This window comes from Chrysemys picta, chromosome 3 (assembly GCF_011386835.1).
Source record: "Chrysemys picta bellii isolate R12L10 chromosome 3, ASM1138683v2, whole genome shotgun sequence".
Lineage (NCBI taxonomy): Eukaryota > Metazoa > Chordata > Testudines > Emydidae > Chrysemys > Chrysemys picta.
The window spans coordinates 144,569,815-144,592,451 of NC_088793.1; the positions used below are offsets into that span (position 1 = coordinate 144,569,815).

Here is a 22,637-nt window from a genome sequence, read left to right on the forward strand (position 1 = left end):
ACTGTCAGTAGGACCCAAGAGGTGGCATTCAGCTGCAGACCAGCAGAGTCCAGACGCAGCCTCCCTCAGCTGGGCAGCTCTGTACTTGTAGAGAACGGGGGGCAGCAGCACATAACCCCGTGTGCTCCCCACGCCTTGCCTCTCTTTGGAGAGGGGCAATCCCCCCCAAAAACTGTGCCCATGGTCACCCCCCACACCTTCCGCACTGCTTCCCTGCCATTTTCTGCAGAGAAGCACAGAAATTCTGCAGGGGGTGGGGGAGTGTTTTCTGTGGGCACACAGTCACGCAGAATCCTCCCAGGAGTAATAACTACTAAGTATTATCACTAGACAGGCCTAGAGCTTACATGACATGCAGCATGGATCTAAAAAAATGGTATCCAGAAAGATGGAACTATCATCAATTCTTTTTCATAATTCTGGTCAAAACAAGTTCGTTGGGGGAGACGGGGAACAAACAAAATAGAGAGTAGAGAAAGTAAACAGCAGCAAAAAAGCATCCTTAAGCAAAATTCCACAGCCCATTCTTCAGAAAGAGCCAACACTGTGCTGATGTCCAGGGCAGGGGCAAATATCCACTATTCTATTGCCAAGATGTGTGCTTTTGTAGGGCCTAGACAAATACTGTTTTGTGTTCTGCTTCAGAGCCAGCACACAACATAGGTTAATTATGAATAAACCCCTCTTCCCAGAGCTCCTGGTTCCCTACATGATGCTGTTGTACAAACAAAAACCAAAAGGTTCACTGAGAGGAATGGAAAAACCCAACATTTGTCAAATGGAAATAATGCAATTAATCTGCAAGGAAGCATTCTTTCTGGATTCTAAGAGGCTGCCATAAAGTATAAAGGAGAAAAAAAATCAAACTGGAGAAGCACTGTCCTTTTAAAGGTGAACTATAAAAGTAACATTGAATTTTGTGCTGAGTGTTTCCACTCGGTGTAATCCTTTAGCACAAAATTTTTTAGCTTAGCTTTTTAAAATTGTTTTTAACCGTCTGTGAATTTCCTCCAATGTGCCCTGATTTGCTAGACTTCCTAGAATGCATTATCTTCTGACATTACAAGAAGTCTCCTTGATCAAGAAACCAGTACTTAGCATTAATGGCATTGCTGATTACGGTCCTATTCCTATGGCAGGGCAGCTCTGGATTCTTGTGGATTCCTATGATTTCCTGAATATCAATTAGTCCAGTTTCTGACCTATGTATGTTGGCAACATTAATAATACTATCAACTGAAAGAGACATTGACTTAATAGTAATTTCAAAATTGTAATGGATAATCTCTCCTACTCTTGATCCAGATATTATAATAATGAGACCCATGTATCTGTGTCAAGGAGAGAATAAATATCCCATATCTTCTCTGAAATTCTACTCCTAGAATTTGAAGATTGATGAAGAAAGATGTCAAACTTTGTGTGGACATGTAAGAAAAATTCATAAAATCATCCCTGAGGTGATCTGCAATTTTTTCCAGGGAATCAAAGCTTTTAACAAATTCTTCCCTCTGCAACAAAAATATGTACCTTCAGGGGAAAGCAGACAATACAGTAGTTCCTAGATTGCAGGCAATACAATATGATGTGCACTCAGCCCTTTTTTTTTAAATTTTGCATTGAGCCTGAGAAAACATGTATTGCACTTAAGACGGACAGTTCAACTTGTTAGAACTGGCTTTTGGGCGGAAAATGGTGCATTTTCTAAAAAGAAAAATGGAGACTCATGGAGCCCATGAATTTCATATACTGACCCACATCAGCCCTTGATCATTGGTAAATTACGAATGTTTCCAATTTCCTTATTTAACCCTTTCACCCTGAATTTCTCTTTAGGGTGGTGGTTGTGGTGGGGAATTAATGGCAGGTTCCCATAGAGGGGGCTCGGGGTGGATGTGTAGTAGAACTGGTTGTGGGGAAAACACCCCAACCTCTACAACATTTTAAATACTGAGATTTTGAATAGTTGGGAAATGTATAAGCTGCAGTGTGCAGGGGCAGCGGGGGTTGGTTCATAGCCAGCAAGGGTGGAGCCATAGCAGTATGGGCTGGAGCAAGAGAGGTGGGAGGGGGAAGGCAAGTGGCCAGGCACATGCGTGAGTAAGAGTAGTATGGGGTGGCTGACTGGCAAGTGATTAGCAGTGGCAGGTGCGTCAACTGGCCTGCTTCAGTAACCAGGATGGAGATGTTTGCCAGCTAGGCGGAATGAAGGTGCATGCTTGAGGGAGGAGACTCTGAGCTGGCCCAGGACAGCAGACACTGTGTACAGAAAGGTCAGCAGCACAGTAATCAAACAAGTACAAGATTTGATCTAGCAGCTGTTCCCAACAGGCCAAACAGAAGTGGCAAATCAATTAAATTAATGTAATGTATAAAATAACGTGGGAAGTGATGCAGCCTACTGAATCTTGTGGATTTGGTTACTCTGGACATTCCCAATAATGTTTTACTTTAAGCAGATGAAGTCCACCAATGTATTTCTTCCTTTGCTGGAAGGAGAGGTCAGGCGTTAACATAATTGATAGTTATCTCTTTTGAGACAGATGAAAATTACAATCATTGCAGTTTTATTTAGGGTCTGAGGGGCCTGGCAAAATGGGACTAAATATAAAATACACTGTAGTGTCACATAAATTACCGTCCTTTGAAAAAGCTCCAAAGAAAACAGAGCCTGTTTCACGGCTGTGTTACTCCAGCTTGATGTTGGTTTAACTCCCGGGAGTTATATTGGCATAAAATGAGTAATACAGGCCCACTGGGGTTTTTAGGCTGATCCTAAAGTGCTGGGTTTTAGGTCTGTTTATTATACCTACATGACCATGGCTATTTTGGACTAAATGCTACATTCAAGTCTTCACACAAATATCTCTGAAGAGCACAGAGGAGTTGCTCTAACTAACTTGCAATGAGTCTGAGTGGCACAGAATCAGAAAGCCACAACCAGCTGCCTGATATAGGTAACCTTGACCTGAATAAGAGTAAGTACTACTGAGCTTACATAAGGGTTGGGAAATTAGGCCCTGAATGTTGCAATACCTATTGATCAGGTATATTGTATTGCTGGTCTGAATGTATATTTTAATTATAACAATCTAAGGATTCAAATAAAGATGAAAAAGATTGCAGGTTGACTTTGTTCGTTTGGGTTTTTTTAAACACTTTGGTCCGGTCTCCAAGTAGCGTCTGTGGTTTCTAGGACCATTCTGAATGCGAGCGTTTTGCTTACGTGGATTCCACACAGCTTTTTAGTGCCTCTGAGTAGGGGAGAGATAGGAGCCAAGCACTGATTAAGTTGTCAGTTCAGCAAAGCACTTAAAAACTTGAAGCATGGGACTGCTCACATTGATTTCCATTGGGAGTACCTTACATGCTTAAAATAAAAGCACCTGCTTAACAGGAATGAGATTACCCACATGACTGTGCTTAAAACCCTGTTCCTGCACCATTAAAGTGAATGGGAACTTTGCCTTCAGTGTGTAGGTTCGAGCTCCAAGTGCTTTAATGAATCAGGGCCTACAGGAGTACACCATGTGAAGCTGAGTAACCAGAATAAGTGAAGCAAGAGGACAATCTGACTACGAAGACCATGGTTCCATGAGAAAGATACATGGTTCTTTGGTAGAAAGGCACAGGACAGGTATGGACATGGATCTGAAGTCATTTTAGTAGCCCTGATAGTTGATCTCCTGCTATCAATGGATAGAGAGGAGACATAGAGTCTCATCCTTCTAGACCTCTCTGCAGCATTCAATACTATTAACCATGAGAAACTGCTGTCTCACCTAAGAAAGGTGACAGAGGTCCAGGAGAATGCACTAGATGGTTCAAGTCCTTCTTGGTGGGATGCATTCAACGACTAATGACTGGAAACTGCGCCTCTATTGCTAGATGCTTTATTTGGGGAGTCCCACAAGGATCAATTATTTTGCTGGTCCTGTTGACCATCTGTGTGCAGCCACTAGGTGAACTGGTCAGATGACATGAACTCAAGTGCCAGCAATATACGGATGACACACCGCTCTACCTGTTCTTCAACACATGCAAACATGACACTACCACTAAGATGGCCCAGTTCTTGGACAAGATCAGCTCATGGATGAAGAATAGCTGAATGAAGCTGAACCTGAGCAGCAGAGGTTTTGCAGGTGGGCAATGGAAAGCATTTTGAAGAGTTTGTAGCCATGGTGCGGTCTCCTTTAGTTGAAGGTTCACACCCATAATTGGTCAATTCAGTTCGTAATCTAGGACTACTCTTGGGTTCTTCGCTGATGCCGAGCTCGCACATAGCAGCATCTGCAAGTAATGCTTTCGACCATCTCTGATTGGTTAGATGACTGCATCCCATTTTGGCAGATGATGAATTGGCCTCAGTTATTTATACCTTCACCACCTCTCAATTAGATACTGCAGTACAATATACCTGGGCATGAAGCCACCAGCCGTTAGAAAACTCCAGCTAGTTATAACACTGTGGCACATCTCCTCACCAACACAGGCTACCATGAGCACATCAGACCTCTCCTCCTCTTTTTACACTGGCTTCCCATAGAACATCCAGGCAAGTTCAAAATCTCAGTCTTTTTCCTCAAGGTGCTCAATGGTCTGTGCCCAAGATATTTAAAAGATTGCCTAAGACTCCAGGATGAGGACCATGGCTAAAAACTCTGCTCCTCTGGATCAATGGAACCCTCTACAATAAGAGAGGAGTTCATCAGTGTAGGAGACAAAGCTTTCTCAGGGACCGGTCCACAGCTGTGGAATGAACTCCCACAGGAACAAAGAACCATCACACTCCTCACCACCTCCATTCCAAGTTGCAATGTGCTCTTCAACCTGACCTATCTAACAAACACTTAGTAGTGTATACATAAAACCCCAAAAGCCCTACCAAAAACACAGTTCACTGCATGCCCAATTCCACACTTCCGCCCTGAGGAGAGTAGAAGCAAATGAACCACACATACCAGATGTTAGACACTTCACTTAATGCAGATACTACAATGAGTGCAGTATACAAGCCTATATAGACTAGAATGGGCATATTGAAACAAACAACCAATTTAAAAAAAACTGATGTGGGTTTTACTCTGGGGGAAGGTGAAGGTCCGTTCTTATTTTATCCAAAACAATTCACCCACTCCTACACAAAACCTATTTTATTTCCTCTATAGAGAATGGTATATTTAACTCAACCCACACTGCTAAAAGTAGCTCGAAGAGATTTTTAAACAAAATCTACTGCTGTTTCTTATGGGTCACTGAGGCTACTATTTCACCAGCCTATCGAGAAAGAGAACAATGGTGCGCACTCTTGCTGTACAAATTGGGTTTTGCAACACAGGACATAGAAAACAGTTTGTGCAAATGTAAGCTGTTTAAGAAACACCACCAAAGAGTTTCTCTTTGCACATATATCGACAATCATACCTCTAGCCTGAAATCAAGGATCTAAAACCAGCACTTCCATTTAGGAGCATAAGATGTGCCACACAGGAACCATTTGTATGGATTTTGTTTAAACAATCCATCGGTTTGTAGAAACTTTCATATAGCAGCAGTCTCAATGGGCTTTATAAAAGGTCAAGATGCCAATATAAAATATGACTTTGTATGATAGAGGTGCTGTTTGCAAACTTTAATGTTTGGAAAAACCTGAACATGTTGAATAAAACAGTCTTGGGGGATGGGGCGGGGGAATCAACTTTCAAATAGATGTTTGGAGAGGAAACTATTCACTTAAGGCCCAATTCAGCAAACACTTTTAAGCATGTGCTCAAGTCTCATTGACTTCACTGGAACTTGAGCATATGCTAGTGTTATGCACATGCTTAAATGTTTTCCTAAATAGGGAATCATTTTCAAAATATCCAATATACCAGTCTGATGAATGGAGGTCTGAAAACTTGTTCAGAAAAACAAAAATCCAAAGCAAACATTAGGAGATTTAATGTTGGATAGTCATTAGTTAACAGAGCTCTTACAGAATGATCCACTAAAGATGTAATGATTTGCCAGCAGCAATCTTATGCCTCTTTTGGGTACCCTGCTTGGTTATGTCTCAAGATAATTGTTGGCCAAAAATGCCAGAGAAAAACAAAAAGAAGTAAGGCTGAAGCAAAAATAAATATAAGAAATAAAGCCTCCAGGTTCAGCAACAGTACAAGAAAAGACCCATTGGTTGAATGGGTGAAGCAAACTGAAGGCACAGTAATCTACTATTATTTACCTCAAGGTCAGGAGTATCTCAGTGTTCAGAAACTTCTTTAAACAACTTGTTGAGTGGGAGTGCAAATGCACAGAGCTGATGAAGTATAACTCACATTGTCCCACCACTTACAGGAATGCCAAATGTAAGAGACAAAAAAGAAAGTGGTGTACCTAAAAGAAGAGACCAGGGATGGGACCTTCTGAATGGGACCTTCCAAAATAACATCCAGCTGACTCATTTCCTTGATAGCTTAATAAGGCTCAAACCCAGATGTCTTTCTTAATATCTTATTACTTTAAATGAGTTACAATTGACTTACTATAGTTCCAAATACTTTAGAATAACAACCTGCAGGCCAAATTCAGAAGTAATCTTTATGGCAGTGTGAATTAGACTCCCTTATGACTTTTCCATTTACTATAAGAAGAATTAGAATAGTCTCTAAGAGGGAGAAATGTTAAATCTTCCTTAATACCAAAAGGCAGCATGAATCCAGGGATAAGGCACCAAATTGAAATTTAGGAGGTCTGGCTGCTTCTCCTCATTCAGCCAGGGCATCTCACTTTATTTTTCCCCTCCTGGAGGCTACAAATGGCAAATGTTAGTCAGATCACTTAATGCAGTACTGGAAGGGGCTCAGATAGAGCTTGTCTCTGTGGTGCCACAGTGCAGTCTATGAGGATGTGAATTGTAGAGCGCTCTGTCACGTGTAGACCCTACTGGCACAAACTAAAAGGTACCTAGTTTGCATTAACATAGTCTTGTTTGAAAACAGTACGACATCAATGCAAACTAGGTACCTTTTAGTTTGTGCCAGCAGGGTCTACGTGGGGCAATTAGAGCACATGTTAGAGTGCTCTACAATTCGCACCCCTATAGATCAGACTGCAAGTGCCATGGAGAGAAGCTCTAAAGTGATAAGGGTACTACAAGATCCAGTATTGTATTGTATAGTACGGCATTTCTCTGCTTTACCTTCCACCATCAGTAAAGTGGAGATGATGATACTGACTCTCCTTTGTAAAGCATTCTGAGAACTATAACTAAAAAGCCTGATACAAGTGCTGTTATTAATTGATTATTAGTATGTCTGGCTGCTATGAAGATTCTGAAAAGTCCTAAACACATTTCCCTAATTAAAAGCTAAATGAGGAAGTCAAAAAATGGCTGTATACCATTTATACAACAAACCTTGACCAAAATGAATGAAAAATGTATCGAATAAATAGAATTTTCTTGTGTCAGAACACGTAATCTATTCATATCCAGAATAATAGTCTCACTTTTGACTAGAGCATATGTAATGCTTTTTACTGGGTTAGATATCAGACACTCCTATCATGGGGATGAGCACAGTGCATTGATACATCCGAGTAAAAGCATGTGAGAGTTGAGTGTAATTTACACAAACTATAATCTGACAGAAGCATAATCTTATATTTTAAGATTTATTTTTACATTTTGAAGAGTTAATTGCATTGGGCATCCATTTGGTGCCCTGCATCAAATTGCTGAAGGCCAGATGTTGTAACCAGGTGCACTAAAATAAATGGTATCAGTGAAATAACTGTAGAACATGAGCACTTATTGTTAAATTTGTAGTTACATCTTTCTCTCTCAATTGCAAGGAGTGCAAGGTCACGCAGTCATGTCGGTCATCATGTTGAATGCCTGTAGATTTTCCATGTCTTAAAGTGCTCACTGCATGTTCAGCACTAGCCACTCCAATTGGTATGGTCAGGAAGAGATTCCATTTCCAGTAGATCATTGTCAAGAGATCTGGACGCTCTGAAATTAAAATAAATCTGGACCCCAAGTGACAAAATGTACACCACAGTGTCCTTTGTAAAACCGTACATCTTGAAAGACAATCTCGTGAACCAAGTCTAAAAAAAATATGAGTATTTTCATGTGATTTTAAGAACATCCTCCTTTGACTCTTCTAAAGTTTTATTTTGAAGTTGCCTGGGATGGAGGAAACCAGAGAGTAGATACATCTTGAAATCTCTCATATTAAGATTTTAGTTCTCCAAATATATTGTCTAAGACCTGGAAATATTTCCTTTGATGGTATCCTTGGCTTCTAATACAGAATCATTTACAAAATCATCATCCATGTGGCGTACACACCTCTTACTGTAGCTTGGATAGTTTGCATTTTCAAAACCCACTGCTTCCCACCTGCTCAGAGATTCTTTTACAATTTCCTCATACTTCTCTTCAGACGTGAGTTTCCTGAGTTCATTCACTTTTCTCTCAAATGTCTGGAGGACTTGGAACTGGTCAATTTTCTTTTACTGAAGGTTTCCAGCGGCTGCAACCATGCTAACTAAGATCCTATGCCACCATAACAGATTGAGGTAGAACATCCAAGCCATCAAAGACAGGTTGCTTTATCAAAACAGGCATTGATACTATGACCCTTCACAAACTGTAGAGCTGCGACACTTGACTGCACATGTTGTTTGCTCCTCCTCTGAACCGACATTGACTTTAGCATATTGTTGCAGTCACTGTTAACCATATTGTTTTCCAAGTTTCTATATCCCCAAACAACAAAAATGTAACAGCATGCATAATCTGAAAGATATGAGTATGCTAAGCCATTTGACATGCAAATCTTCATGTGGTGCATTTTTAATTCTATCAAATGAAGATGGAAAATGGCAGTTTGTAGAGGGGAAAAGGAAACTGTCCTTTTGGCCCATCACTTTTAGTAGCTGGCAAGGACCAATCTGTAAAAGCATTCACAATTGCTCAAATGATGAAAGTTGTTTTCAAGATTCAGTTTTATCAGATGGGAATATCAAACTTATTACAGTAGGAAGACAGCTTTGGCCTGCTCGACTGTTGACCTGTTCATCTACAGGGCCCTTGGTTTTGCTTCTTTCAAGTTCATTGATAGCATCTTTGGATTTTTTTTTCTTCTCTAAAACCAGACTTGTATTTGTATTGTTTTCATTTTCAAATAGTTATTCTCATACTGGAAGATAAGTTGGAAGTATAGCAGAGATAGGCAGAACTAGAGTGCGGCTGGCTGGGGAGAGTGCTGTGGGGCTGGGAAGAGGCGACAGCAGGCAGACAGATATCTCTGTGTCCCACAGCAAGAGCAGGCTATGGAAACTAGCTACAATTGCCGACAGTAGTGCCTTCAGCACTGGAGCATGCCCAGTGGCTGGGACCGCTGCAGGATGGGTTAGGAAACGTCTACTACCACCAGCCAGTGTTGGGCATGCTCAAATGCTACAGGGTTTTGTGAAAGCATTGCAGGAAAGATGGGCATAGGTCCCCTAGAACGCCTATAAAAGTAGAGGCTGATGGCTAGGGGCTGTGTTAGACCCATGCAACCCCTGCAATTGCATCAGCCCTGCGCGAGCGAGGGGGCCCCTTGCCATGGTGACTGACTCTGTTACTTGGGAGGGTGGGGCCCCAGAATCAAATGGGGGCAGATGTCAGTGGAATTTCTGGTGCAGCTGCTCAGAGTCCCATGCACTTGAAGACTTGGGGCTGCTCAACCATACAACATATGCCCAGTGGAGGTTGCTGCCATTATTTGTGGCCTAGTGGAACCTCTAAGAAGAAAAACGTGCTGGTCCCCAGTACCCGCATTTGAATTTGCCCAGGGAGAGTGCCTCTAAAAGTGTGTGGCCATATCTGGTGCCTTGCCCATCTGACTGGGAGTTTAAATTAACATTTTTTTTATTTTATTTTTTTTAAACTTTCAACAGTACCGGTGTGCTCAGATTCTGATTATGGGATTCTCGCATTTTACCACCATCAGCTATCTCAGGCCTAGGGGGTTTTATCTAGTGATAGAAACCTTCAATAGTTCCAACGTGATATGATTTGCATAGGGCTCCTAACGTTCAGATTCTTGTCCAAACTTCTCAAGTCTGCAAAGGTAGGACAAGAAATCTCTTAGGAAGAGGCACATTCCTGATTCTCATCTTGGTCAGAAACCAGAAATGAAAAACACTAGAGCACCTCAAAAATCGGTCATTGATGTGCTGATTCATTCTATGAACAGTAGTGAGATTTTTTTTTTCTGTGAGCTCTCTAAAAGGGAACTAATTCAACATTTATGACTGCAAGAGTAGGTCAGCTTCTGTCATGGCCTCCATTGCTGCTGGCTTCAGAAATAAGTATCTAGAGTGAAATTCTGGCTGTATTGAAGTAAATGGCAAAACTCCCATTTACCTGAAAAGATTCCAGGAATGAAATCCTGGCTCCATCCATCAAACTCAAATTAGCTTACTTGCTATAGCACTCTCTATTAGTATATTTCAAGTCTTTATAAAGCGTACCTCTTCCGTCAGAAGAGGATTCAGGATGTTAGGACTTCAAAGGGCTAAGGGGTTGTGCACAGAACTACTTCCTCATCCCTGTCCCTCTCCCACTCCTCACCACCAGTAGTCAATATACTACCTCTGAATGCAATGTGACAGTGTTATTTTGTTTTCCTTTTCTAGTGCACTTTCACTGAACCTGCTGATTTTGTTGTTTTTGACATGAAGGCATCAATCATTGCAACCTTCTTTGGTAAGTAAGTATAGACTACACAAATACACATACAAACATTGTCTAGGACTGGGTTAATGACTTTGGAAAAGTATCCACATCACATGAACAATGCAGATCTGAATGATGCAGACATTTTGGGTTCAGTAGTGAATGCCAATGAAATGTTTGCTAAGAAAGGCACTCTCCTGGGGAAAGAGGTATCTGAGATCTGGACACAATTACAACATTATGAAAAGCTTTCAAAGATGACTTGAAAGACCTGGAAGGGACGCTTTAGTTCTCCAATCCAAGTCAATGGCCAGTGGCTTCCTGTGTTCATTTAGGTCTGCCACAGGTAGTTGGGCTCCCAGTAGAAGATGTAGGGGGACCTTGAGCAGCTATATTCAACCCTGGTAACCCCAGTTTCTTGATTTCCCCACCCAAAAGTTACATTAATTTAATCACATGCACTGATCATTAGACTGCACATGGGCTGCAATAATTACAGTAGACTGCACAATTATGCAATATCTAAATCTTAAAGGCCCCCCTCCAAGGAAGAACAATGTGTATTTCATGCTGTGAAGATCTTCTTTTATGTTTTTTTTCTCCTGAGTCCAAAGAGGATGCAGGGCCTTTAACATGATCAAGATGATATTCAGGGAAAAGGGCTGCAAATATACCTTGCCATCATTTATAAGGATGTAATGCAGGAGAGACCTGCTCCTTTAGAGAGCACGTAGAGGCTCCAAGATTTGCAGCTGACCTTACACAAACAATCTAGGTTTGGCTGAATGGATCAAACATGCTTCTGTGTGTGTGTGTTTTAGTTACAAGTTTCTCTTTGATAGAATCCAGCCATCATATTGCCTAGCTGCATTTTCTGTCACTAACTGTGGTACTGCCCTAAGTGAGAACTGTCAGGGATGGTTGGATACTCAGGGTTAGGTATATTTTTCCTTCATTTTAATCTGCTCAGTTCAGTCTGCCACAAAGCAAGAAACCAAGGGCCTGATTATTTTCTCTGGACCAAGTTCTGCCCTAATACTACATGCAACCCAGCTGAGCTCACTGACATGGCACGAGGGGTCAGTCAGGGCAGAATTTGGCCCTTTCTTTTCTATGGGTTCTATTTTAAAAAAAATGGAAGAGCCTTCCTCCCCACTGACAATTCCACTTCTGTCAAGTAACAGAGTCACCAAGCTTTGTTTGGCATGCCTGCCATTTGGAGTAAGTGGCACTCATACTCAACTTACATACTATGGCACGGGGGCAGGGCACTGCCCCCTCCTTTGAACAAGTTCCAAGAACTATTAAGTCCATTCACTTGCTGGAAGAAATCTGTAGCAATTTAGGGGTGGGAAGGGCGGAATAAGATTGCTATGGCATGCTCCACTCAAGATTAAATTTAAACATATTATTATAGTGTCCATCCACACACTATGGGGAATTTTAATCCTCTCTAAAGTAAGAGTTAAACTGAATGGTTACACATTAGGTTATTGAAGAAGGAATGGAGAACATTCTCAATATCAGTGCGTAATGTGGAGTTCTGGCGGCAGTGCCCCAGAAAAGTGGAGCAGTTCCTCTACAATTGGGAGCAGATTCTCCATCCCATATGAGCTGAATTCTGATGCAGTGGAGTGGAGGGGAAGAGAACACTGTAGGGAGCTGGTTGCTTCTCCCTGATCTTTAGCCATCCAGCCCCGTGTAAATTAAAGCTGGACATGCAGCCTCCTGAATCCATCCCCAAAATGAAAAGGATCTTAGACATAATTCACAGTCTAAGCAGATTTATACTCAACCCATAAGAAATATTACCTCATCTGAATGAACTCCTCAAAAGGGAAGAGGAGTACTTGTGGCACCTCAGAGACCAACAAATTTACTTGGGCATAAGCTTTCATGGGCTAAAACACACTTCATCAGATGCGTGCAGTGGAAAATACAGTAGGAAGATATATATACACACACACAGAGAACATGGAAAAAATGGGGGTTGCCATACCAACTCTAATGAGACTAATCAATTAAGGTGGACTATTATCAGCAGGAGGGAAAAAAAAACTTTTGTAGTGATAATCAGGATGGCCCATTTCAAACAGTCTCTAAGGTGCTACAAGGACTCCTCATTCTTTTTGCTGATACAGACTAACACAGCTGACACAGACTAACATGGCTACCACTCTGAAACCTGTCAAACGGGAAGGTACCGGATACAGAAGCAAAACACAAGAATAAGCACGCACCAGAGAAACAAATCCTTTCTGAAGCATCTATATGTACCTTAAATAAAAAAACTAAGTGCAGCTATCAAAGCCTATGGATTAGGGGACCTATTAGACCAAATTACTAAACTGTATGTAGAGTTTAGAAATGTATGAAGAGTCTCAGGTAGCCCTGTGTAACAGGAGAGGTGTGGATTGCACAGAACTTGGAAATAAATATCTAGCTATATCTCTCTTCCACTGTGAAATAAAGACAGAGGCAAAACTTCAACAAACCTGTGCAAAATGGGGAATGAGGCTGCATGGAGAGGAAGGCTACATGGCATGCTACTCTTCATAATGTGCAGCTACATGCAATGAGGTTTGCGGTTTACAAAGCAATGCACACTGTAAGTTGTTGCTGCTCAGAGCAGCAGTTAATGTCCCTGCTAGCATCATGTGACTCTTCCCATCTACATGCACAGTCACAGTGGGGTACCACTGACTGTATGAGGCATGAAGCACCACACTGCCATTGCTGGGGGAGGATGTGGACGAGAAGTTGCAACAAGTGGATGTCCAGCAATCCACTAAATATTTCTGTAGAGCCTTGGACTCAGTGCATTCAATAGATTGTGCCCCCCAACCCAGTCAGATCCACAGCACCGTAAGGTCTGCCCCAGGCAGGGGAGAAGAGCGTGAATCTGTGCATTTAACACAGTCAAGGATCTTGAACAGCACATTCAACATCTGTGTATTTCTAGCCACAGAAGGCAAGGGACACGGTCCTAAATCGGACTGTGAACAATTGCAAATACAGATGGGACACGGGAGATTAGACGGGTGAGCGTGTTTGTAATGCAGGTTAATGCACAATATTGTCCCTATAACGAGTCCAGAAAATTGAACATTTTTGTATGACCATTAATTAGCAGACAGCCCTATAATGGTAAGTGAGATCTACCTGTCACCATCCTATAGTTCCCACATTAAAAAAAAAAAAAAAGCATTGAAATAGTTAAAGTATAAACCTCAGCCTCTGGTGATACGTTAATTGTAGGAGAATAGGAATTGCCAAACCAAATCAGGTCAGTGGTCCATCTAATCCAGCAGCCTGTCTCCATCAGAGCCCAATACCACCTGCTTGGGCACTAGAGCTTTCATTTGTGTTGTGTTAAGGAATAACCTCCCTATAGGGGAAGTTTCTTCCTAACAACCCCTCCCTAATCCCTCAGTTAATTGTTGATTTGTGCAGCCATAAGGCATGAGGTTTTCTATCCCTAACGTTATTTATTCTATGTTATATACTTGTGGGTGCTCTCATTACTCATGAAAATGTCTAATCCTTTCTTAAGCCTGTTAAGCTTTTGGACTCAATTGCATCTTTTGGTGGTGAATTCCTGCAAGTTAATTATGTGTTATGTGAAAATTTAAGTGTTCCAACAGTCAGTCAATCTCTACTCCCCTGCAAACACACACACACACACACACACACACACACACACACACACACACACACACACCACTGAAATATGTCTTTTCAAATGGAATTCTACTTGTTGCTGGCAAAATGTTAATTTCATTTTTGAAAACGGGTTGATTATAATAAATCTGAGCTCCAGAAAATCCAAGCACAGAGGCATGTGCTGAAAGATGCTGGCAGTTGCCTGTTTACCTGACATTGTATTTTCTTTGTTTTAGCTTTGTTTCTGACTTGTACATATGCAACTAAAGAAGCCACAAAGAAGAACAAAAAGGCTAAACTATGTAAGTAGTCTCAGCAGCATACCTAATTGCTTCAAAACAGGAATGTCCAGTGCAGAAAAAAGCCATAACTTCACTCAGGTTATCTTCTGGGAACTCCTTGGGGCTTCTGTTAGGAGCCATTAGGCACATACAACAATACACAGCCTCTTTGCATAAAACATATAGATTTCATTATGTGATGCATATATCAAGTGAACTATATCTAATACAGCATATGACATACTACATATAAATACTGAGATACCATAGTGAAGAGCCTGGTAGAAAAGCCTAGGTAAGAGACAGACATAAATACATTGAAATACACACACTGGAAGGTGAACCCTGTGCATCTTAACCATTGGAAGGGGACATTATATGGGGACTTCTAGCTACAATCCCAAAAGGACTTTTCTATGCATTCAGTTTTGCTGCATTGGGTGAAATGCAAGCCTGCCACTAGGTTGTATAATCTAATTGGGGATGATAAAACAGAGCTTAAGTTTATATTTATATCCCTTGTTTGCTGTGCATAGCAGTCAAACATTTTTAATGGTTTAGGGCAAGATCATAGCATTTTGCCACAGCCTTGCCTTGGATGGTGAAACAGAACCATATTACCACAAGGGGAACACTGACAGACATTCTGCCTCAGGGATGCATACAACTCCCAGCTCTCACTTCTGCCCCTTTCCCCCATCGTATGACCACAATCTATCCCATAATGATTAGAATATTTTATATTACACTGGAGATTTCCTTTAGGGTCAGAAATGTCCATTTACTTCCTCAATCCATCTTTAGTTACAACCCTACCCTTGTCATGTATTTATTATGTTACATGCAAACACACCTCTTGTGCCCTGAAGGAATTCGCCCATATGCTCAAAGAGGGCACTATTGTGCATTACATGGTTACACAACTATTGGAATATTAAATCTAACTTTTCAGCTTTTTTGCATTCACAGATGTACCTGAGCTAGACTGCGATATCAAAGCAGGGAAGATAATCAATCCGGAATTCATTGCAAAATGTCCACCAGGATGTCAAGACATAAAATACCGTGTTTATGGCACCGACATTTACGCTTCTTTTTCCAGTGTGTGCAGTGCTGCTATTCACAGGTCAGCAGCTTTGAACTACCGAGACACTCCAGTACAGAATTATAGTTCCAGTGTAGAGGGACATTGGCTTTGGAGCTTATTAAACCCTGCCTGGTCTTCGCAGATTGGATTGCAGGCCACGATTCTTATTGAAAAGAGTATGAGGCTGGGTCTACACTACCCGCCTGAATCGGCGAGTAGAAGTCAACCTCTCGGGGATCAATTTATCGCGTCCCGTTGGGACGCGACAATCGATCCCCGAATCGACGCTCTTACTCCACCAGCGGAGGTGGGAGTAAGCGCCGTCGACGGGAAGCCGCAGAGGTCGATTTTGCCGCCGTCCTTACAGCGGGGTAAGTCGGCTGCGATACGTCGAATTCAGCTACGCTATTCACGTAGCTGAATTTGCGTATCTTAAATCGACTCCCCACTGTAGTGTAGATGTAGCCTGAGAGAGACAGTATTTGATGTGATGGCGGGTCTAATTGGAGAGTGCTAGGCACCAGAACTTCTACTGAAATCATTTGTTGTGCCCAGCTCTGCCACTCGCCTGCGGGGTGACCTTGAGCAAGGCACTTCACCTCTCTGTGCCTGTTTCCCCATCTGTAAAGTAGGAATAATGACACTTTGTTATAGAGGGATTTGAGATCTACTGAAGAAAAGCGCTGTAAGAGCTAGATGTTAGTCATTACAGAGCGTGCTTAGCACCTTACAGGAGGGGCTCAGACTTTTCCAGATCACTCATTTATGGATAACAAATGACTGTTGTTGCACTATTTTATACCATCAGAAGTGTTCATGGTCTCACATAAATAATAATCTCACTAATAATATGTAGGCAATGTAGGTTATCATCTGTCTTGGTAGGATTCTTTTTAGTGATCCCGTTTAAACTAGAAAAGACCCTGAAAACATTCACTGAAAGCATCTGCTACAAACCAGGGGCAGATGTAGCCTCCCAAATCAATGGGTACACTCTTCTAAATTGCCAAGGGGGCTCCAATCACCTGCAGCATGACCCCCTACCCAGCACCACAACCCTAGTCCCAACCCAGTGTGGAAGGGAGGGCTGAGGGGGTAGTAGTGGGGCTGGAGAGCAAGCCCATCCCACACTCATCCTGTAGTAGTAGCTCCTGTCCCATGGGCTGGGCCTAGCTCCACAAATTGTGACCCGGCACTCAGGTTCAGCCCAGCTGCTCATGACTCCCTCTCCTGTCCCCGGTTTTCCCTCCTCACCAGGCTGGAAGAAATGTACATTTGGCTGTTTTTGCACCTTGGGGTGCAATTGAACCCATGAACCCACACTAAAGCCATCCAGGCTCCAAATATTGAGTGACATAAACACGTCACAGAAAAAACAGATTTGGTGAAAAGGTACTTTACAAACTGCCACACCAAACTGCAGGCAATTCACTGATAGAGCATAGCGTACACTGAGAGAGACACACTGTGTGGATAAAAATCCTATGCATCTCTTTATTGTACCAGCTAGCTTTTATGTATATAGACTACTGCCATCTGCTGGCTGAAGTAATACGCGTTCAGGTGTTTGTTATTGAATTGTCAAGTGACTAGCTTACAAAAAACAAATTCTTCCCTCAAAATACTTGTGTACAATTCCCATTGACTAAAATGAGAATTGTGCATGAATACCTAAGGGCAAACTGTGTCAAAAACAATTTAATCCTAACACAACATAGTGACTGAGAATATAATTTCTCCTGTAGCTTAAGTGGTAGATGCCTGTATTTTTGGAGCAGAAGGTCTTAGTTTTCTCTAGGTGCCATTTGAGTTTGGATTTGTTGACTATCCTGATGTGTGTATGAAATCTGTGAGTTTCCTTTTCTTCTATTGCCAGCAACAACTTAAATTATTCAAAGAGAACTGTAAAGCTCTAAGTTACTTGTCACCATTTTATATTTTTCATTCCACTTAGCATAGGTTGCTCTGTTTATAGTAGGAGTCACTTCTTGGTTTTCAAACTAATGCTTCAGTGTCTGCAGAAACTGAGACTTTGTACACATTAGGATTCATATAATATCATCACATGTGGTAAACACTTCGTAGCATTCAGCACACACACAAGCTGCCATGTTTTCCACTGATTTCAGTGGTGTTTCTTTTGATTTACCCCAGGGTGAGATCAGAATCAGGCACAATCAGATACAGGTAATACCTGGTTGATTTCTTTCGAACAGGGAAAATACTAAGTTCTGCAAAATAAAGGGGGAAATTACCCTCCTATTTGTCAAAATTTATTTTAGATTCTTGGGCCCTCAATCTCGTCCTACATACATACCCATAAATCACAACTCTCAGAGTTAATGAACTTACAATGGTATAAAGGCAGTGAGATCTGACTCAAGCTCTTGAACCTTAGAAGTTTTATGTCAAATCCTGCCTGATTTAAAAATCCAGCTGAAGTCAACATGGTTGCACAAAGTAACTCAGGAAAGAGTTCAGCCCTTTTTTCCCCCTATACACGTAGGTACTTCAAGAGCCAGGGACATGTTCTGAACCGGCAATGTTGGTCAGACAACGCCATCAGACAATTTACTTCAGCCATATACTGACACTTGAGTCAGGTTAAAACACAAGAGCCCTGAGTCAGCTGTAAGTGCACAAACACTTCCTAGCCGCAGATTCTCCAAGTTGCACTGAGGACTGTTGTAACCGCAACCATGTCATTTAAAATGAGAGAGAACACCTTCCTAACTCTTGTATAGTTGAACACTTTCTAAGTTTCTCTGCCTCATTTCTGATATCATTTAACACTTCCCAACCCCCTTTTGTAGTGGTACAATTGACAACTCAGGAGGGAAAATCCTTGTTCAGAAAGTTGCTGGACAATCTGGTTACAGAGGGAGCTTCTCCAATGGAATCCGATCCTTGTCCCTACCACGCTGGAGGGAGTCCTTCATTGTTTCAGGTACTACCCTCCCTACTCCCGCGCGCCAAAAAAAAAAGGCAATCTACAGAGCTAATTCAGTTATTATGTTATACTATCACACTTTAAAGTGATATATACTCTATGCAAAGGAACTGGTTGGTTGAATGCATGACCAAAGCCCCATCACTCTGTTGTGTTGTTAAAAGCCTATCCAAATAAATGGTCACTCAGAGTAGACTGTATACCTTCATAATTTGATACCTCTGCTTTCTTACATGCTTTGATGTGCAGTGAAATAGATAACAATGTATCATCTGGGGCATCTGAGTTAGCACCCATTTAAACAGATGAGGCAGTTCACATCTTAGAGCTATTGTCTGCCTGAATTTGCAGAGAGCCTGAAACATCTGTTTCAGTTAAACTCACTCCATGCTTTGTAGCTTTCCTTCCTAACCATAAACAGCAAAACACTTTTTTGTTGCAGTTATTGACCACAGCAAGCAGTGCCAGGGCTCTTTATTAGAAGAAATACATATCCTAATTAAAAAAGATGACCAGTCCCATATCTCAAACCATATTCAGTGAATGCTCTACAAGTGACTGCTCTGATGAAGCAGCATCCTGTCTTAAGTGACCACATCAACATATCCTAAATGTATTAATTACAGTTCTGCTCCACCTCTAGTAAGCAGCCAATTTGTGTTGGTCCATTAAATTTTTACTTAAATCAGATGTTGTTGTCCTGAATTCCTCCCCACCCCCATACCAACACTCTACAACCAGTTACACTAACTTAGGGCTTGTCTTTGCACCCCTCTGGGCACATGCTACACTGTAAATTGTAGCATGCTCTGAAGTGTTGCGCTCTCACTGCCCCATGTAGATCCTGCTGACACGCTCTAATCTAAAAGGTTCCTAGTGCAGGTTGATGTAATCCTGTTTCAAACAACACTATGTTAACATACACTAGGAATCAGTGACAGCATGACACTTCAGAGTGCTCCACTGTTTACAGTGTGACATGTGCCCCATCGGGGTGTAAAGACAAGTCCTGAGAGTCCCAGGCCAAATTCAGAGGCAATGTGTAAATTAAGTCCCCTTAAACTCAACTCTACCAATGCATTAGACACGTCTAAGTTCGTACAGGAGGTGCTAACTTACATGGTTTTATGTTGCTTCTGTATTGAACCTCCTGTCACACAAGTGGATGGCGGTGTGCACATTTCCACTGCTTGGCTAAGACAAGTAACCAGCTACTACTAGTTAACTACTAGTATTTCAGGCATACCTTGTGGAAAGATCAACATAGCACAAATGTATGAACAGCCATTCCCAAGAAATTCAAGTGAAGAAATATTTTTTCTTGTTAACAGCAAATAAGGGGTAGGAATATGATCAAACTGAGCTGTCATTTGGAATTTGAATGAATGTTTGTGGATGCTCTTTTTGCAGCTAACAGCCCAGGCCTGGCTCACATTTTAAGAGGATTTACTTTGGATAGTTAGGAATTTCCGGTCATGGCCGAATGGCCTCTGGTACTTGCTTTCGTCTAACAAACAGCAAATTCTAACTGAGCAGCAATTCAGGTACTACCCAGTCAACTTTGGAGTCCTCACAACAACAGCTCCTCCTAATTTTTCAGACAGCAACACCTCCTGGTTACATAAACACCATGAATAGAGGGTGCAGAAGAGTTACAAACCTATGTAACAGAGAAGGGAAGACTAGGTTCAAGCTAGACTGGGTACACATAGGAATGATAACATTCAAATGCCTCGAGTAAGGCTCCAATCCTGTCTGTGCTTAATTGTTTGCACTGTGAGTGGCCTTACTGAAATCAGAGTTTAAGGCCAGAAGAGACTACATCACAGGCCATTAAACTCCACTCAGTTACCTCTGCATTGAATCCAATAACTTGGATTGGACTAAAGTATTACTGCAGTCCAGAGATTAAACTATAGCATGCCATTGGCAGAAAATAGGAGGGACCGAGGTACACCAATGGCCACAGTGGGACTGAGGTACACCATGGCAGGGAATTGATTGGGGGTCAGTGGGACTAATCATAGTAGTTCATGCAGAAAGAGTCATATTTAAAGGGAAGGTAGTCCTTACTGGGCCTTCTGAAACATGTGGTTTTCTTTGTGAGGAATTTAAAGGCTAAAAGATGGCGATCCATAACTCTTCATCTAGTTTTGCTTCAGTTGGCCTGTGGCTGGATGCAGACAAACCCCACTGGCAAAAAAAAGTTTACATTTGTTTGTGAATTATTACTTATAAGAAAAGAGATGCATAAAGACTAGAAATACAAAATACCAGAAAAGCCAATGGAGGCATCTGACTCCAGGTCAGCTTTGACATCTGAGCTGAGGAATTGTCTATACACCAGCCAAGTTAGTTGTCAGCAAATCAAAAGCGTACATGGTATTGTATGGTGAAAGCGTGCTGACAGTTTGTTCCCAGATAGGAAACTTACCAGTTTAAATATCACAAACTATTGAGATGAATAAGCATCTGCAGAAGAGGAACAGTTAAGGGACCTGGCCTGCGAAGTGGTGTGACAGAGGAGAAGTGGGGAACAAGCACAAGGCATGGTCATTGGGATTGAAGTGGTGAACACACTAGGAGGTATGCAAATGGACTCATATTCATTTTCAAGTTCCAAAATGTCTTGGCACTCATGTGAATGACTCCATTCAGGTTAATGGGAATTTTGTGGCTACTAGGTAAAGAAAAGAGAGTCCCAAATGTCTGAGTGTGCTAGTGACAAGTAAGTGGTGAGAGGGTGGGGAACATTTCACCTATGCACCTATTTTTCAAACATCCGTATCTTCAATAATACTCAGTTTTTCAACCCATCTTTAACAGCAACCCCATCTTTCAACGCATATTATGGTTATACAAACTCCGATGGATTTTGTGGCAGCTTTCTTGTCACTGTAAGAGTAGCACGATTGCCACACCAATAATCAGCTCTCCATTTAGAGCAGCTCCCACGGATGCATGGAACACCCAGGGGACACAAACAGTTCTTTATCAAAGACGCCAGAGCTCACCGAGTGGCCAGTCACACCGAGCAATTTAGCGTTAGCTGCACATTTGCAGACCTTATTTAAATTACAAATCACATGTAGTACCAGATATTAAGACAAGACCGTCTTACACTGACGTACAACTGGTGTGAAACTTCTTTCAACTTCAGTGAAGCAACTCCTGACTTCTAGCAGTGTAAGTGAGCGCTGAAACTGACCCTTGCATCTTGCCATGTTTAGAAAGCAAATTCACTTCATCACCTGGTGATTTTATTGGTTACAACAGCGCAGGCTTTCAGAGGAAATGGAATAAAGGGGCTGGAGTTGCTAAGAAGAGATTGAACTGGGGAACAAAGGCAATGCTTCTCTGACTCAGCTATTGTCCTTATATGGAGAAGGTTAGATTCTGGCATAAACCCCAGCAGAGGCCCATGGATGTAGCAAATCCACTAAGGGATGAGGATCTGGCAGAACAAGAGAGCCACACAACTTAAAAAGTACAGGCAGCGCCATCTGACATGAGATGTTGCCTTGGTGATGCTGATTCAGTGCCTCTCCTCAGTAGCATCTGCTGGCACAGCTTCTATGGAAGTTAATGCTTAAGCAGGAACACCCCCTGTCATCCACACTGGTACATCCCCTCTATGGCACAGTGGCAGGGGGAGGGGAGAGAATAACTGTAGCTGGGGTAGGGAAACGCAATTCACATCCTTCTGTGCCAACGGTTCTGAATCTGGCCCAGAGTATAGAGTGTACTCTGGCTTCCCTAGTACTGTGAACACAACAGCATCAAAACTACTACTTAAGAGGAGTCCTCATAGCCACATGTCAATAGAAATGCCATCTGGTGTGGCACTAGAAAGGTCTGTGGTTTAGAGCATAACAGAACTGTGCCTCATTTTCAAGGGAAGGACCCTCATTTTAGATCCAGATATAACTACTATATGAC

The 22,637-nt window shown here is 41.9% G+C and overlaps 1 protein-coding gene across 8 annotated transcripts in view; it reads left to right on the forward strand.

The window, feature by feature from the left end:
• The window catches only part of VIT (vitrin), a 77,682-nt gene that overhangs the window by 8,723 nt on the left and 46,322 nt on the right, over nucleotides 1-22,637 (forward strand). For all 8 annotated transcript variants that reach the window (XM_065589200.1, XM_024110864.3, XM_005296254.5 and 5 more), the window contains exons 2-5: nucleotides 10,678-10,747; nucleotides 14,617-14,682; nucleotides 15,631-15,787; nucleotides 18,562-18,695. In XM_065589200.1, the coding sequence (XP_065445272.1) occupies nucleotides 10,717-10,747; nucleotides 14,617-14,682; nucleotides 15,631-15,787; nucleotides 18,562-18,695 (388 nt within the window). In that variant the 5' untranslated portion in view covers nucleotides 10,678-10,716. The remainder of the gene's footprint in view (nucleotides 1-10,677; nucleotides 10,748-14,616; nucleotides 14,683-15,630; nucleotides 15,788-18,561; nucleotides 18,696-22,637) is intronic.